This window comes from Acartia tonsa, chromosome 3 (genome assembly GCF_053477335.1).
Source record: "Acartia tonsa isolate MP-2025a chromosome 3, ASM5347733v1, whole genome shotgun sequence".
Lineage (NCBI taxonomy): Eukaryota > Metazoa > Arthropoda > Copepoda > Calanoida > Acartiidae > Acartia > Acartia tonsa.
The window spans coordinates 28910825-28930591 of NC_137262.1; the positions used below are offsets into that span (position 1 = coordinate 28910825).

At 31.3% G+C, this 19767-nt stretch overlaps 1 protein-coding gene across 1 annotated transcript in view; it reads right to left on the reverse strand.

Moving 5' to 3' along the window:
• Positions 1-19767, reverse strand: part of dtn (transmembrane protein 132C dtn) — a 181912-nt gene that overhangs the window by 6763 nt on the left and 155382 nt on the right. Inside the window, exons 17-26 of the mRNA XM_080153486.1 lie at positions 14113-14183; positions 8114-8224; positions 6316-6476; positions 5900-5988; positions 4617-4672; positions 2618-2710; positions 1997-2162; positions 1355-1516; positions 668-826; positions 300-415 (exon numbers count right to left, since the gene is read on the reverse strand). Of these exons, the coding sequence (XP_080009612.1) occupies positions 300-415; positions 668-826; positions 1355-1516; positions 1997-2162; positions 2618-2710; positions 4617-4672; positions 5900-5988; positions 6316-6476; positions 8114-8224; positions 14113-14183 (1184 nt within the window). The remainder of the gene's footprint in view (positions 1-299; positions 416-667; positions 827-1354; positions 1517-1996; positions 2163-2617; positions 2711-4616; positions 4673-5899; positions 5989-6315; positions 6477-8113; positions 8225-14112; positions 14184-19767) is intronic.

A 19767-nucleotide genomic window follows, 5' to 3' on the forward strand; every position in this document is an offset into this window, starting at 1 on the left:
AGAATATACCAGGGGGGAACAGGAAATTGGATTGTAAAATACACTGGTACCCTAAGTTTCTTATTCGTTGGATTTAAAACTTTGGGCACTAATATCAAGAATCTAAACTTTTTATGATTTTGTTCTAAAGAAGGGTAATTTTGTTTGTCATTATTGAGGATGTCCATCAACTTTTTATCAATTTTCTTATCTAAAGGATCCCTGATATTAAAGAACCAAAAACACTTACAGTTTGCATTGATGTATAGACAGTGACATATCCATGTTATATAGTAGCTACGCAACCCCAATCATGTTACCTTAGGCTTGTATCCATAACATCTTTAGAAGCACTGGTGCATACTGATGATTTGTCCAGAGTTTGTCTTCCCAACCAGACCCAGTCATGCGCGTTCTGTACACTACGACTTCGTTCCTAAGAATTCATAATTTATTTTTCAAATTTTTGTGAGTAAAACAATACTTATTCATATGAAAATGATTCCCTTGGAAGGGTGAAGATACCCACCCCCAAAAAAACAAAAATTCAGACAAAAAACCTTACTACTTTCTAATATAGGATAATCTACCAAAGACAAAATTTATCGTATAAAAATTTAAAAAAAAGATTAATTCATTGTCCCATCATCTTTTCCTATAATCCTTGTTTTACAAGAACAATCACTACCTGTAGAGGGAAGCCGGCATGTGGTTGATTATGTTTGCTGGCGTACACGAAGCAGGAGGCCATGAACACACTGATGGCGATACAGAAGACCCCCAGGAGTATGTACATACCAACCTCCAGAGTGGTAGCCTCATCGTGGGCATGGATGTAAATTGGATCCTAAATGAAGGATTATTTTAAAAATAATATTGTTACTTTCCATCAAAGTTCCTAGCGAGCACATAAAAACAATTTCATCCTTAAAAAGTACTAAAAAGGGAGGAGGTAGTTTTTTTTTCCGTGCCTAACCCCTTAGTTGACCCCTAAATTGCGAGTTAAATAATGTGGGGGCTTAAACCTGCGGGGTTATCTTATATAACGATAACCTAGCCTTAAGTAAAACAAAAACTTTACAAAATTACTAAAATACATGGAGAATAAGATGGGGTGAAGGTGTCCAAATAGGAAAATTGAGGAAAACCGCCATAAAATTATAACATCAGATAAGTAACTTAAATTCTACAAGACTCTTGCTGCACTACTTAGGCATAGTTTCCTTAAATAAAACAAAATTCCCCAAAGTTGTTAAGCCTACAAATAAGAAACTTTACTACGAAACTTTGGGGACTAGTGTAATAAACAGCCCAATGTCCCTTCCATCCCTGTAATTAATTCAAATTAATTCTGACAAAAAAACACAGTGTTTACCTGTGTATCGGGTGAATAATGTTTCTTCACCATGTTATGACTGTTGTCATCTCTCAGAGCAATATTGGACAGAACCTCACTTATATCTCCCATATCAACAGATTTTATACCTCCTATTGGCTTATTTGTATTGTTTGCTGGCTTCTTCTTTCTTTTCTTATCCTAGAACATTACAAATGTAAGAAAAAGATAAAGTCAGTATTTTTTAAAATACGCATTTATTCGTTAAAGAGCTTAGTCATAACTTTTCGTTTAAAATCTACACATACTTAAAATAATATATTTGAAAAAATAGAAAAGCTCGCATAGATATAAAGTAATATGTAAGATTAGGCAAGCCTATTTTTTCTTATGAGATTTGGCCCCTTGTTTATATTTAAACTGTGCTTCTATGTACTGTACCAACAATTTATAAAGAATATATGTTGATTTTATGACAGAGGAAAAATTTCCTCAATTTCGGTTGCAAACATGGACATCAATTATTGGTCAATTAGTTCATCTAGTAGGAGGGGAGGGAATGTGGTAAAGGGGGGGGGGAGGCATGGGGTTCATTATTTTAGCCAGATACAAGTTTCACATTATGGGAGTACATAATAATCTGGTGTAAGATCCAAATAATGATAAATCTATAAGACCAACCTTCTTCTTAGCCTGCCAGGATGTAGTTGCCTGTTCTCCAGAAGTATGCACCGCTAGGTTGATGGTTCCAGAGGCCAGAGGAGTGCCCACCCGCAGGTCACACTTCTCTACCATGTCAATGGAGACGTTCAGAAGGTCGCCCTCTCCCGCTCCCACAGCGATAACCCTAGAAAAGAATAATGTAAAGTGTTATGTAAATGGTAATTTTAAACAAATGCAAAACAACCAAAATAAAACCTAACTAAGCCTAATCTAAAGTAATAAACAAACAAAAAAGATCCTTTCTTTTTTCAAAATAAGGGGACAGAGGGGGGTTCTCTGCTCGATAAGGCACTTTGAGGGAAATTGCTAAATGTGTTTTGCTAAATTCAATCTGGTTTTCATAAAAATGGATATAGAATACGTGGAGGATATTGTGAGAGATTCTCGCATATCCTTATAATATGATATGAATGCCTCACATTACCCACGTTATGACCCTAATCCCCTCCTCTGACCATGGAGGAACGAATTGACCAATATCTGAGGATCATATCAGCAACCTAATTTGCCGACAAAAATTCCCCTGTAACAATATCTACTATTTTATATCCATTGTCCAAACCATGACAAAGATCCCACCTTGGATGTGTAGAGCCAGCGGCTGGAGCAAAGGCGATGATTTCTGGATTCAAACTTTCCACTGATAACAAGTACTCGTCAGGGTCAAGATCACTGTTATCAGAATTAAAGTTATTCAGGTTATCAATTTTAAATAGCGCAGCTATTCTTTAATTATTGTATTTGTCTATACGTTTGTTATATGTAAGTTATAATATAAAAATTAAATTATATACAAAAATTAGGGATCAGAGGAGAAGTGGGAAAGAAAACCCCTAAAAAAGAGATGGATAACTACCTCATTTTTATGACGTCACATGACTGATTTTTGAGACACTTTTTAAAGCTTCATAGCTTTTTTGTGTGCAAAGATGGATATTTTATAATTTTTGTCTTCTTATTTATCCTATTCAATTATCATAATTCTATTTCAAATATTGTTTGTTGATAAAAATAATTGGCCAAATCCTATGTAATTACTTAGGCTAGTCTAGAAGTTAGACCTACATATATATAAAGGAATATGCAAGACCTTAACTCCTAGGCTACCTAACAAAATATTTAGGATTAGCCCAATAGCAGAATATTGTACCCTAGGATGCTAAAAAGAAGTTTCAACAATGACAACTTTGATTGGCTGAGAAGTTAGAGGCCAAATTGTAATACTTTAGTTATCATATCCCCCCCTTGAATAAAAAGCAATGCAGTAATTTTAATGTCCTTTGTCTACTGCGGTTAGAGCCTAGACAATTAATTTAAATGTACTGTATCATGTTTTTGGAAGGATTATAAAATGTCTCATTGGATGCTGTGAGTATTGGTGCAAAAAATATGACGTAACAAAAAAAATTAGCCAATGAGAGGCCGTTATTGACCAATGGTAAAATTTATAGTGGACTCTCATTGGCTAATTTTTTTTGTTACGTCATATATTTTGCACCAATACTCACAGCATCGTCTCATTGCCATTATCATGAAACTTATATTATCCATATCCAACCTAAAAGCTAATGTTGACATACAATTTCGATGATTTACTTCGACTAAAATGCTTTCAGATATTGCAGTAAATAGATTTCGTTAATCATTCAACCGATTCAGTTCTCTATTTTTGGAAAGTTTTTCTTGGAGTTATATTTTTTTATTTTTAGCCTTTAGATAGTTTAAGTGTAAAAAATAGAAATCATTACAATGAAAAAATATCTAATGCAATTAGATTTTTCTTTAAAAATGATCGAGATTATGTTTATAGTCTATGTTTATATGTTAACTGGAAGAAAAATAAATATAGTTAACATATTTTATTAACAAACAAACTTTCCTAAAAAAATAAAATATTTTTTTGAAAACAAACATTTTGAAGACCTCATTATTATCAGCAAAAAAAGTTTTAAGGCAAATTTAAAGTTACAATCATTATCAAGTAAATAAGAACAAAAATTTTGCGTAAATAAATTCTCACCACAAAAATGCAAAAAAGTGTTATTTTAAAATGCAACTATCTAAAGAATTGAAATTAATGAAATTTTGTTTGTATAAAAATTTGGTTGTCTCATAAACATTCTTTATGCCGCTTTTATGTGGCCAGAATTTTCATTTGATTTTTTCTCGTATTTTCAAATGGAAATAATATTGCAAATTTCAATCTAATGTGGTTTAAATGAGAACTTACAGGATGCTGTTTAAGCACTTATAACCCTCCCCCCTTATTTTCAAAATAAATAGAAATAAGAGGCCTTGTTTTTCATATGCCTAACTTACTCTCCGGGGCCTTATATCTACAATGACTTAACAATATCTGAACTAAAGTAAGAAAAAATCACCACACCCCCACCATTTCTTAGACTATAAACATGCCCCTTTGAAAACAGCTTAAAACCATGGCTAAAGTAGCAGGAAGATCTTCGTCTAGATAGAAGAACATCATCCAGCGATTGCTAAAATATTTTGCTTTACAAAGACAGACAGACAGCAAACTTCTTCGCATGATAAATATGATAAAAAGCTGAATAACTTTTTCCTTAGAGGTGTTGTAGTGCCATCAGAAAATACAACTTCAATATCAAGTATTCCCTCCTAAAAAAAAAACACAAAATAATTTAAAATTCAAAATTTTTAAACGCACCTTACCATATATTATTATTGATCGCGGTTGCTAGACGAAAATGCAACCTTAAAAGTATCAGGCATTGCCGAGAATTTGTTTCAAAACTCAGAACCTCAAAACTGTAATAGTAAAAAGGTTGAATATAATCTACGATAACATTTTTGGGCGTTCTCCTCTTAGAATTTATTTTTTCAATTTTGAAAATTTGAGTATTTCTCGAAAAAATAATAGGGCCAAGTTTATATGATAATGAACAGAATAGGGGCTAAAATAAAATTAGGTAGTACAAAATATATATATGCCAAGACATCTTCAACCTCCTAACTGTAAAACGTTTCCAAAAGCAATGCTTGTTCTGGTCTAAATATTGTCTAATAATATTTCTGTATTAAATATCATCTTTATTCAAATATTCATATTTCAATTCAATACAACTAGGTTGTGGAAAATGAAATTCGATTTTAATAGGATCTAGCAGGGTACTGCGGCCGCTGACGTATTAAGAAAGCTTTAGCCGCATTCAGCCGCAGTTCTATTTGACAGTAGATGTTTTCAGAATCCTCTTATAGCGAGCCATATTAAAATCTACAGCTTAGGGAAATCGGCAGTTGTCAATATAGTTGTGGATAAAAATCTAAATATAACAAGCAGCCGCCGTAAAAACGGCTGCAAAACCCTAGCAGATATATGTTTAGAAACTAATGAATTGATATTTGGTACAATTCTGAATTCACACTAAAATTTTAAAATATCTAAATTTGAATGTAATTCGTTGTTTAACCCCATTTGATAAGAAATTAAATTTAGTATTATTTGCAGAATTATTTAGTATGGAAAAAAACAGTGATGAGAACATTCATAAGTAGCGAAGCACAAACAATCATGGAATGTATAAACGGGCAGTTATAAAAGTAAGTTATAGCGGAGATGTTCTGTTGTCATAACAAATAAAAGAAAGTGAGTGAATACTAAATATATAAAAACTCAGGAAGACTTTTAAAAATATGGTTTATGTTTTTTTGAAGCATGACTGACAAACAGATGGACAAAACAATGTATTGTCTATATGCACACATGTCATAGGAAGCTTCACTGAAAATTTCAGCTGTCCTTCTTTAATAGCAGCCGAGAAAAGCACATTTCCCCCATAGTGTAACTGACTGACAGACAGAAAAAGTTGATTACAAAAGTTTTACCTGATATTTGCTGGTAAGCTGGCTGGCAATTTCAGCAGTGGGAGTGTACACACCCTCATCAGGCTCCAGACTAACTGCCAGGTTTATACCTGAAAATTTTTTTTAGTATGAAAACATTTTGTATGTAAACAAATTCAGTTATTATTCATCCTATTACATAAAAAGTAAGGTTTTAGTCTGTAGCTTAATTTTTCGAAAGCTACTGTATAATTCAGTTCTCCATTGAAAGCTTCTAATTAATCCTGGGAAATGTTTAGGATATTTTATTTTTTATTTAATTTTTAGGATGTTTTTATGCTATTTATTTTCTTTTTAAAATTAGTTAAACATTAATAGTCATTTATCTAAAAAACAGATATTAATCGGTATCCATACTTGAAATACTTTTATGTATTCATTGAGTCTATACATAATACCTGTAACTAGCTTAACATTGATATCCGTGACAGTTTCTTTACTGCGCTGTACTTTGATCTCACTGGAGCCAATGACCCGTCCTGTTACTGGAGATATAACCTGGACCTCTGTGCGGCCAACACTGATACCTCGCAGAATGTTTCCTTCCAGATATGCAATCCTAAAAATTTTTATTTTAAGTGGTTTATGATGGATATATGATACGTGGATATATTGACAGGGTAAAATATGTCGTAAATTTAAGTTGCTATCATGGATTTAAGTTTATTTTTCAGTTCGTTAATCCAGTAGGAGGGGAGGGTATGGGATATAGGTGGTGGATATCGTTACTTTAGCCAGAGTACATGAAAACCTGGTGCAACATCCAAGTAATAATATACAGATTATAAAAAAATGACTTCCATGGAGGAGTCAAAAGGATGTTAACCCCCCTCAAAAATGCTTTGACGTCCTTAGGTATATTTTCCAAAACTTAGCTTTTTGCGTGTCCTTTTTCTAGAGGTTATCATTGTAATGTAAAATCCCCCTAAAGAAAAAGTATAAAAGAGGAAGTACTCTATCATTTGAAATTTTCATTATCATAAAAAGTCAAGTTTAGTGCATAGCCAAAGTTTTATAATTTTTTCCTGTCTTAAAGGTTTTGCTGTTTATGTGGTAACTTCTTGACAAAAATTACAAAAGATCAATCCTTAAAAGAATTTAAAAATTGGATACACACAGACAATACTTTTCATTACTGTATAGCACCCATAAAATGTTTTCTAAAGCTTAGCGACCTCTAATGTTGAAAAAAGGTAATATTTACTCAAAAATAAAATCTCTCAGCGTTTTGGTGGACCATTTTAAATAATTGATCTCTATTTACAAAAAAAAAGTAAAATCTTCTTTGATATTAGTTGACAGTGGTTTAATGGACATTATTTAAGTATTGTTCTGTAGTTGACAAGAAAGTAATGTTTGCTTTGAATAATTCCTGACAGTGTTTTGATAGACCATTTTTAAGGATTGGTCTCTCACTAGACAAGAAGGTAATATTTACCTTGAATAATAATTACATAAAAGTTTGCAAAACTTTTCATTTACAAAAAAAAATATAATTTTTCTGTGTATTTAGCAAGAAGAATAGGACAATACTATTATATAAAGTATCTAGCGGCTTCGCCCCTAGCCTCTAGGAAAAATGGGGGGATTTTTTGTTTTTGGGGGGGTTAGGGGTGTCTGACCCCCCAAGAAAATAGCCTAAAACCACCACAGGACCAGTAGGTATATACCCTAAAGAGTAGAATCCGATCGGTTCAGTGGTTACCGAGATCTTAAGGGACGGACACACAGACAGACGGACGGACAGACAGATAGACAGACATTGTTCTACTTTGTAATATAGATACGTTTTTCTTTTTAAAGTTTAAGATTTCGACAACGTCTAAACTGGTTGAGTTCTATATCTAATATAAGGTTAAAATAGGTCCCAGGATGGTTTTAAGCTATTTCATTTTAAAATAAAGTTTGAGATTTTTTACTACCACCCCCTTTTGCTACAACTCCCCTAGATGCTGAGGGTCGCAACTGCAGATAACCCACTCTCCTTATATTCTAAATAAATTTAAAATAAAGGGATGGGTAATTCTTATTTATTTGTTGATAAATTTAAGTCAGGTTAGGTTAGGTACTGCATATCTACGCCACGCAGGGTTAGGTCCTTCGCAGGGGTCAGGCGTAGGAAAAACTTCCCCCAGTTATTTTTTAAAATAAGACCTTTGTTGAAGAGAACGGCTGATTCGTTCATAGCAAACTTACCTAGGATCTTGAATTCTGATAGATTTAGTTGTTATTTCTGTCAGATCTACTTGAATATTTCTAGAGATGAAATAATCCCTCCGTCCAGAATCAGGATCCTCGGCGCTGAACCTAAATATAAATATATGCTTGTAGAGTAGCTGCGCTTAAAACATAGATATCCAAGAGACGGGGTAAAGTGGTGTTTACCCCCCTCAAGCCTTTCAAAACCCTAATTTTACAACTCTAAAAATAAAAAGCTTGGATGTCCCTGTCTTTAGATAAAATAACAAATACTAATGAATAGAGCACCTTTATTGCATATATTTATTTTTATTTCCTATCTTAAATATTTAGGGTATCTGTATGTCTGTCTGTACCCTAGGGTCTAACAGAACGATAGTAATCTTGAGCAGATTTAAATCATATACCCCAGAACTTAGAGGCGCAGCCACTAGTTAGCCTATTATATAAAGTTTAAGATATTTTTTGCCTTAAGCTTAAATAATTTATAACTACTGAACCTATTGATTTTTCTTTTTTAAGGCATCTTTACATAGGATCCGGGATTGTTTTAAGCTATTTCTCTACGCCCATGTCATCCCTCCGAAAACAGATCTCCTAGATGCTAGGGGCACAACCACTAGTTATACTCAATATTGCAATACTATAAAGATAATATAAATGCAAAAGACACAAGGAAAAGCAATTTTATATATTAGTATAAGCCTATTTTTATATTATGCCTGTGTATAGGGTTTATATGTCACAAAAAGGGATTAAAAGTAGAAAATAAAGTTCATTATAGTTGATATTGAAATTTTTATTAAAATGTATTTAAATGCAGATTTATTTGTGACTTCTATAATTAATTTTGACAGATTAAACCAGACTTTCAAATTATGTAAATATGATATATGGAATAATTTTAATTAGGTGCTGCCAGGTAACACCTAGCTTAAGGAGTTAGTTTGAAGAAATGTAATAAATTCAAATAGATCATAAACATTTTTTCTTTAAAACTTATCCCAGTACTATATTGTATGTATATAATAATGGTATAATTCCAAGATATAAATGATATTACCCCTAGCTAGATCTATATAGTTGACACAAAAATAATTATATTGCATAATAAATATAATACTAAAATATAATATACGGGGGTTTCAGGCCCAAAGCTAATGAAAAAACGTAACAAAAAGCAAATTATTCTAAGATTGGCAGCAGCTAACGTTAAAACATTATTTCTGACCTATAATTAGTTCACCTTCAAAGCTTCTCTAGTTATTAGACAAAACTGGCTTACAGTAATTTTCAGTCGTTATATAAGGTAACTAGTAATCGCAAGGGCAGAAAAAAAGACGTAAATCTAAGAGTAACATAGCCTAAAACCATCCCCGTTGTGTGAGGCTTCCTCAATATGGGGTTTAGTAGCTATTAAAATCTTAAGCTACAGACAAAATTACCTTACTACTTTATAGTTATACAATATTATAAAACAACAAAATAAAAATTGGCGAAAACTATTATTTAGACCTGAAATTGGTTAGTTTTTTTCACTTCAAAACTAAAAAAAATTACTAAAGCTAACCCCCCCCCCCCAAAAAAAAAAATCAGCAATTTCTGACCAGATTCTCTATCATAATAATACATTATATCAAGGATTTGTATAGTTTGTATAGTACAGATATATTGTGGACATCTTGTGGTATTGGCATATTACAATAAATTGATTTTATAGGCATAACATTTGTACATCCGTTGTATTGCATGAAAAATGGTTAAATATATCAAAATAGGAATCGCAAATATTTTTATTTATTTTCAATTCAACGATGATTTTTTCTTTTGGCTATGAATAAGATTTTGCAAATAAGATTCCCTATAGTAATGTCTGAAAATTCTGTAGATTAATAAAATAATTCGGCAAATAGACACCTCTTTACTTTATTCAATAGTTTATACGATGAGTAAAATTTTTAAAATAAGTTTATAAGTTACCACAACTAATATGTATAAAATTTAATAATTAATATTGATAAATAATCTTAATGATAAAAGTTATAAGAAATGATTTTAACCTTTCTTTGGATTTTACATTCTTAATTATTCCTTAAACATAATTTACTTTATTGTGGAATTGACTAAAAACTTACAAATTTACTCTTTTTTGTAGCAAATAATGATAGGCAACATTCAACAATACCCCTATTTAAAGATTGTAGAGTTATTCAGAATGAACCGGATTTTAGCTCAACTATGGCAATTTTTAATAGCCACAAAAACAGAACACAAAAGATTTTTTTTTCATAGTTGATTTATGTATACTTATGTAATTGCAGTTATAGATTAGATTTGTATAAATATGTTTGTAGTGCATTGACCAGGAGAAAATAATGTTAAACAGAGAATATCATATAGCTAATGAACTTTTACTAAATAGGCTCAATACAACAGAGAAATAATTCTAGAGTAGTAAACAAAAATAAATGAAACAATGTAACTTCTTTAACATACTTTCAGTGCAACCTCTATTATACTATATTAGGAAACTATGAGAAGCCAAGCTGTAAAGGAGAACCGTATCGGTTCAGTAGTTAACGAGATCCTTCGCTACAAACAAACAGACAGACATCGTTCTACTTTGTATTATAGATACCCTTGAGGATATTGGTGAAGTACTAAGTCTATCAGTAAATTGTATGATAGGAACTCATAACGATCAATATTTCTTTCTCTATCTAATATCATGCCTTTTTGATTGCATAATGTAGCACAACAATAATCATAAAAAATAATGATACATACTTTACCATAATGTGATTTAACAATTATTCACATCTTATTATATAAAGTAGTAAGGTTTTTTTTAATCTGTAAAACGAAATAATTGTTTTTTTTTGTTTGTTTTCCTTAATGTGAGTTTTTATTTAAAACTGAGTGTATACAATTTTGTAAGCATTGTTACTCAAGAGACAAAACAATACATAAAAATCTCCCAGCAGACTTGAAAAACAATTTATATTTTGTGTCAGAAAAGACAGAAAAACTGTGTTTCTGTGTATTCATTGCCAGGGTTCTAAAGGGATAAGACAATGGCCGATAAATTGATGTGTATTCTCAATGATGATACACAAAATTAACCCTTCTGTAGATTACAATTAGTGGCCTAACCGTTTGGACACTTAACAAAACGAACCAACCAATCAAAATTTAATAAAAGTCTCCAATGTTGTTAAGGCCGATGAATAAGAAAAAAGTATTATAAGACTTTTGGGACTATTGTAAAAAACAGCTCAATAATATGAAGCTAACAACATTTTTGAGAATAATTGCAAAGGTAGCTTAAGATAGGTTTTTATTAGTTATGTACCGAATCTCTGCCATACTGAAAAATCATGTAAAGTATCATATTACAGACAATTTTTCGTAGATATTAAACTGAAAAATAAAAACAGTTTTTTAGACCCGAGGGGCCTAAGCACGAGCTAACAAAACTTTAATGATATTTATTCTAATATTTGTGGAAGATCTGTATTAGGATGCTATAAATGATTTTTAAGTATGGTTGAGAACAGGTTCTAATCCAGCGGATATTAATCGGTTTTGAAGCCAAAACTTCTCATATCTTGAACAAATCGATAAACAAGGGCACAAAGTTTACCTTGTTATAGAGTTGCTTGTGTACCATGAAAATAACATGCAAAATAACCATATTCCATTACAATAATATTTTATTAAATTGTTATTATAGTTGCATTTTGTGTTATAACAAATAGTTTCACAAGCCACAAATGCAAATTCTTTGTATTTGTAAAAGTTTTTTAGATATGTAAAAATTATTTGGAAGTGCAGATACTTTATAATTAACTAGCGGCTTCGCCCCTAGCCTCTAGGGGCTTTGCCCTAAGAGGTGATAAAAAAAAAATTAAGGTGAAATTCGTAAAAGGACCAAGGAAATCTCCTGCAAAAAAAAAATAAAATAAAATAAAACCAAGGAAAACTTCTGCAATAATAATAAAAAAAAAAAATTGGGGGGGGGATTTTTTTTGTATTTTGGGGGGTTGGGGGTGTCCCACCCCCCAAGAAAATATCTTAAAACCACCACAGGACCAGTAGGTATATTCCCTGAAGAGTAGAGCTCATTCGGTTCAGCAGTTACCGAGATCTTAAGCTTCAGACGGACAGACAGACGGACATACATCGTTCTACTTTGTATTATAGATAAATGTCTGTCAACCAGACAAAATGTCCAGACCATGGCGTTAGCTAAATCTTTGGCCCTTTCACACAATGTAACTATTGAGCACTAACTCCCCCCCCCCCCCTAAGTCATATTAAGTTAGATTAGTGGGTAGCTCCGCAGGTTTAGGTCAGTTTATGGAGGGTTATCAATCCTTAACAAGCAATTTGTGTTAAGAATCGAATCTTTGTGATTTATTGTATATATCACGTAAAATATTGTTTTCTTATTATTGTTGTGCTACTCTTGGATATAATTGTCCTTGTTATCCTAGCATACATGCCCTATCTTGTTTAAAGCAGAACCCCCGTGTAATAATGGATGTAGAATATACGTGGATAATATAACAGGAGAAAATTTGTCGTCAATTTAGGTTGCAATTTCCCCCCGAATTTATTGGTGGGGCCGTTTATCCAGTAGGAGGAAAGAAGATGGGGGTAAAGGAGGGTGATGGGGAAGATCGTTACTTTAGCCCGCTACAGAGTTCACTTTATTATAGAAGATGAAAATCTGTTGTTAGATCCAAGTAATTATATATCCATTCGTGTAATACTGGCCACTTGATAGAATAATTGTATCAATACAAAGACGGAGAATACATAATTATTTACAGCTTATCTATATAGTAATGTAATTGTTTTAGTAACACACATATAGAAAACACTTATGTTATATCAGGAAGGGAGATGACAATAGAAGATGAAATAATCTGGAACCCAGTTAAACTTTTAACGACGAAGCCTCAAATTGAAACCCGCTTTGATGCTTTTTTTTGTAAAAAGAGGGATTGTCATATTTGGTTCAGATCAGCTGATTTTAAAAATTGTAAAAGGTTAATTTCCCTAAGGCTTACAGGGTCTTCTATTATCCAAACAAACTGATGGAGAGGATGATTCATCATCCATTAACCTATACCTGTATCGCTTGTGTAATATACAATTGTCTTTTCTATAAGTGTTTGCTTTGCTAGTTAATTGGAACTAAAGGTAAATATAAAAAAAAACAACTTAATAGTAGGCATTATTCAAAACAAATATTAGCTGAAATTACATATTATTCTTGGGTGTACATACATAGAAAAAAACAACAATAATAAATGAATTAAATGAATATTATATACATTAGGTATGCCTCTCTATTGATTTGTATTCCTTTTTTTTAAATTCACTTCTACCACATAGTATAACATATCTTAAAAATAAGAATATCTACCTTTTAAATACCTAGTTAATTCGCCCCTAGCCTTATTGGGAGGGCAGATTAGGTCAGGAAAATAGCCTAAAACCACCCCAAGACATATATTAAGCTTCCCTGAAAAGTACAAGCAATTTGTTTCGGTATTCTCCGATATCTTAAGCTTCAGACAAAACAACCTTACTATTTTATATCTATAATACAAAGTAGAACGATGTCTGTCTGTCTGTTTGTTTGTCTGTCTGTTTGTTTGTAGCGAAGGATCTCGCTTACCGCTGAACCGATCGGGTTCTCCTTAACAGGGTAGCTTCTCATAAGTCCCGGGAAGGTTTATAACTATTTTGGGGGAGGGTACCACCACCCTATCAGGAGAAATCGCCCCTAGAAAAAAATTACCCCTCCCGAAAAAGAGACTCCAACGAAACATAAACCAACTATTTCTGTAATTATATATTTTGAATAAAAAAAAATATTCAAAGTGCCACTAGAGGCCTCTAGGGGCGTAGCCGCTAGTTATATATATAGGATAGGATTATTATTATCTGTTCTCATATTTTTCTATAAAAATTTCAATTATTACCTAGAAAATACTTGAACTCTTGTCTGTTGAAACCTGTTATTGCATCCACCTGGGTTCTTCTTTTCTGTTTCCTAAAAAGAAAATATTATTTGTTGCGAAGCTACCATATAAAAAGGATAAGTCTGTATTGGCAGAAAAAAAAATTCTCTACTGCTAAAGATATGTGATAATTTTCTTTAATATGGTCAGACGTCCTTCAGACAAACAACCCTTGGAGTCAAGGCATTCCCCCTACGCTAACTATTCATGTCGCGCACCTGACATAGCTGCAGTAGGAACCATTTTAACGTCTTTATTTGTGACGCAGTGTCGGGCTGAGATTTGAACCAATCATCTTCCAGACAACGTGCTCTTGCTCTATGTGTTATGCAACAGTCTCGGGTAACCCATTCTACAGATATTTTTATTTTTCTAGACTTTTTCTATGATTGCAAAAAAAATACAGGAATTGATTTTCCTATTTCTTTCCCAATGAATAAAAAAACTGTTACACATAATTGATGAATATAATCTGAATGAGTATGCTCAAACACATATCTTTTACTCTTATAATAGTTAGATCCACAAATTAATTACTGTGTATTAGTAATGTTGAGTACTATTTTCTATATATATAATTTGGAGTTATTTCTTTGTTATATTATAAAACTAGCGACTACGACAATAGATGCCTTGAGGGGCACCGTCCTAGGACTCAAGAGCAGCTAATTGTAAAGGAGAACCATATCGGCAGAAAGGCAGACTCTTAGACATATTGTTACTTTTTAAAGGATTTATTATAAGGATAAATTCTTATTTATTAATAGTATTATGATAAAGTATGTTAAAAAAGGATTATTACGAATTAAAATCATTACTACACAACGAAGATACATAAAAATAATAGTACAGTATTATACATTAATTAGTTAGTGTACCTAGCTGTATAATCTTACTGCAGAGTAACATTAAGCAAATATTTGCTTAAGGATATAAATAACTGATTCTTAACATTACTTACATCTTATAACTAATTACATATATGTGTGCAAGATTTTTGCAAAATGTGAAAAATATATAAAATTATATTTTTATAGCTACATATTTTTTTAGGTTAGATTAAGCAAAAAAGCCCCTCAAAAATAGTGTTGCAGCTTCCAAAAAGGACTGTAAACACGATTTTTTGAAATTTGAAATCAAAGGTGGTATTATATATGGTCGAATTGTCGGTTTAATGGATTATACCAAGATTTAAAGTTCATAAAAATAGAATAAAAACTGCAGTTTCTTTGCTGACTTGTGGCTTGTAGCTATGCAGCAAATAAAACTCTGGAATACAATTTATTATTGGACCAGTGGTATTAAAATTAATCCACAATTATACACCACTGCAGAATTACACTTCATATTAACTTACTTTTTTTTTTATTTTGGCACAAGTAATAAATGTTAATGTAATAACAGGAAATTTATATCTAAAAAAAATGGAAGAAAAAAGTCATTATGTACAAAAGCACTGGGTTTCAAAAGATAAATAAAATGAATACTTAGGATTTTTAGACAAACCTTCTAGAGCAAGGGCTTAATTTTATTAATTGATATTTAATCTTATGAATAGATATAATAAAAATAATATGAACAGATATGACTGGAGGGGCTGTAAAATAGACTAAAACCATTCAAAGACTTAAATAAAATAGACTTAAACCATCGGTACCTATGTAAACTTCCCACAAAAAAACTTCAGTAATTAGGGAAACTAAATGGACAATCAAACAAAACAAACCTTGCCACTTTATTTAATAGGATAAAATTGTCCATTGTACTGAGAAAGAAAGTGAAATAGAGTATATCTTTATTGCAATGGTGATCTCATGATAAAGATTAAGGCCCCCTTTCCCTAGTTTTAATAGAAACAGGGATAAGTTTTCTCAATATTATTTTAGTACAGATTCATCCAAAAAGCGTTAATTTAATTTTTCCTGAAAAGCCAGTTTTTAATATTGTAAATATACAGAAAATATAATTGATGTTTTATATTTTTTATCAATCTAGTCAATTATAGCATTTTTGTTTACTTTTCTATGGATTAATAGGGTACAGGTAAACTGATTAGCTGACGAACGTATGGGCATACTTTAGTTATAGGGTAGCTGCACTTGTAAAAAAATAATATTTTGTTGAAATTAATTATTCGTAAAATTGTCCATTTCTTTTAGTTTTATGATAACTATTAGAAGATATAAAGAGATATATATCTCCTAGATTATATGGTTACTTTAATTCTTCCAGATAATGTTGGAAAAGAAAATTAATTATACTAATTGAACAACTAAATGTCCTATTATCTTTATAATTTGATACTAACGAGCAACATGTTACTACAAAATATACTTGTTTTTTCCTCTTTAATAAATTGTGTTGTAGATAGAAAAAAAAGACAATTGAAAGAATATAATTTACTCATAAGAAAAAACAATCATCCAATTATATAAAGTAGTAAGCTTTTTAATGTCTGTAGCAAAGGATTTCGCTAAGCGCTCAACCGATATAGTTCTCCTTAACACTGGAGCATCTTAGAGGTCCTGAGATGATTTTAGGCTATTTTACATTTTATACATAAGTTTGGGTATGGTTTTAGGCTATTTTCCTATCCTTCCATATTCCTTCTAATTTAGACTCCCTAGATACTATGGGCGCAGCCGCTAGTGTATTATTCAGTAAGACCTCAAATATTAGTGTAGTGCAATCTATGTTCTAAGATTTATAAGCTCATTTTGTTTTAAATTTCAAAACAAATTAAAATATTTAATTTATTGTAATTAACGACAGTTTGACTTTCATAGCGCATTTGATAACATTCACAAAAAGCATAAAATATAAGAACCTGTTTTAACATACAAAAAAGGCATTTATTGTTTTTTGTGTAAAACAAAAAGGAAAAAACATTTATGTCTCATTTGCTGACAACCGTAAAAAACAGACATTTACCATTGTTCCTTTATTACATGTAAAACAAAAAAAGAAAAATAATACAAAAAAAGACAAAAAGAATATTAGGATAATGGATATAGAATATACGTGGATATATTGCCAGGGGAAAATTTGTCGTCATTTTAGCTTGCTAATATGGACCTCATTTTTTTTATCTAGTAGGAGTGGACAGGTAAAAGTAAAGGGATATCGTTATTTTTGCCAGCAGCAAGTATCAATTTATCAGAGTACATGAAAATCTAGTGCAACATCCATGCATGTAATAATTTTTGGTATATTGATTCCTGGGACAACAAAGTATAAGAGAAGAAACTCTATAATCAAGTCCCAAAAATGTAATTATGTCCATAAACATTATCCTGTATCAAGCAGTTTTTTAACAAGTTTACTTACAATTTTGCTTAGGCTCTGATACATTTATATTCTGATTATTCAGTTCTGACACTATACAAGTGTTAATGTCCGTTTGTCCTATCGTTTCAGTGATTCGCTTTTATGGATGTTGCCATCCTTGTTTTTTAGTATTTACATGAAAAAAACATTTTAAAACCAGAATATAAGCATTTAATAGCAACATAAAATGTATAATACCAACATGAAATTTGTAATAGCTACATGGAAATGCAGTTCTTTTCAGTTGATTAGATTAGTTTACAATGCATTTACTAAACTAAGCTCAATAAATCTTGATCCTAAAATTATAAATTATAAAGGGACACTCGGAATAATCAGGGAGGGAGGGGATATTGGGATTTTTATTACAGTAGTCCCCAAAGTTTTATAATTCTTTGACTCCACAACTTTGGGGACTTTTATCGAATTTTGATTAGTTGGTTCAAAGTGTCGAGTTTCCAAACGTTTCAACCACTTATTGTAATAAATTTATCGGTTTTTTTCTTATCCCTTAGGATCTCTGTTGAATAATAGTTTTATTAACAGAACCCAAAATTATATTTTTTTTATATTGAACCTTTTCAATAATTAATAGAACTATCTTTTGTTAAATCTTTAAATTTTTAATTCATGAAGAGCATTTTTGTTGGGAATTTTCAATATATGGAGGGTCCTTTTAATGGGAATGCGCAAAAGTTTGTCTAATGTTGAAAGTTTACTTTTCTCTCTCTCTCTCTTATTTGACAAATATATCCTGAAAATTTTGCAATATATTTGACAAATCAAATGTGCAACTTTTTTGCCTGAAATATTTTGCACTTTGGATCATGCTTTAAAAGTTTTCATCATAAAATTAAGATTATTCGAATATGATACCAAAATACAAACAATGCGTTAACACTTTTTAAAGACTTTTCATCTACATTTCAAATTATGACAATAGACAAATGTATACCTTCTCAGATTAAACTATTGGTTAAAAAGTTTATATATAGGAGGATTGTACAACCCAATCATGATATAAGTTTTTTAGCTAACCAATAAGAGATCATGTTTATAAAATTTAGGTACCAGTATAATTATTGTCCAATTTGCCCTCCCTCCCTGCCTTTTGGTAAACAAAATTTGCTATCCATATTTGGCTGATGGTTAGTTGCCTGCAGGACAAAAGTTGGTCACATATTGCACAAAAAAATAACACATCACACAAAATTGGTCTCAATCATTTACCCTTGTTGTGTGTGTGGGTGTGTGTATGTGTGTGTTTGCGTGTGTGTATGTGTATATGTGTGCTTGTGTGTGTATGTGTGTGTGTATGTGTGGACTGCATTTTGCCTGCACTCAAATTTGTATCCACAATTTGTGGCTTAGATTTGTAATAATAGCCTTGTAAAACTTTTTGCTGTTATTGTATTAATTTAAGCCTATACTCTATAGAATCAATAACATTATTAGAATATCGTTATAGTTTAGTGTCAGCATTATAATTGTAATGATATACATAAAAGGAAACTTTAAGTTTATTACATGTTATATTCATATTCTAATACATCAAATGAAAATTTTTGATGAAAAATTCAATAATTAGATAATGAAGTAATCAATAATGTTTTCTTTGTATAAAAAATAATTAATATTGCTGAGAAAAATAAATTCAAGCAAAACTGAAACAAAATAATTTTTTTCTTTACATTTTTGTGACCTAAATTTTGTAAAAGCATATACTATTACATATCAGGGATCTAAAGAGATAAGACAAAGACCGAAAAATTATGTAAATCCTCAATATTGTTGCACAAAATTACCCCTTCTGTAGATTACAATTAGGGGTTAAAACGTTTAGACCCTCAACACTTTGAACCAACCAATAAAAATTCAATAAAAGTCCCAAAATTTGTAAAGTCAACGAATAAGAAAACGATATCATAAAACTCTGGAGACTAGTGTAATAAACAGCCCAATGTCCCCTTCCTCCCTGATTACACATAGAAAACAAATTTTGTAAAATTGCAAACTTTTTTTTTGTTGTATTGTCAATGGAGCAAAAGATTTTACATTTCCACACAATTGTTGTGCTGTCCTACAAAGACAAAAGGCACAACAAGGCCCACATTTAATCAGAGAAGGAGGGTACATTGAGCTGTTTATTACACTAGTCCCCAAAGTTTTATATTAAAGTTTTGTTATTTCTTGGCTTAAAAACTTTGGGGGCTTTTTACTGAATTTTGATTGGTTGGTTAAGTATGTTGAGTGTCTAAACGTTTAAATCATTAATTGTAATGTTCAGAG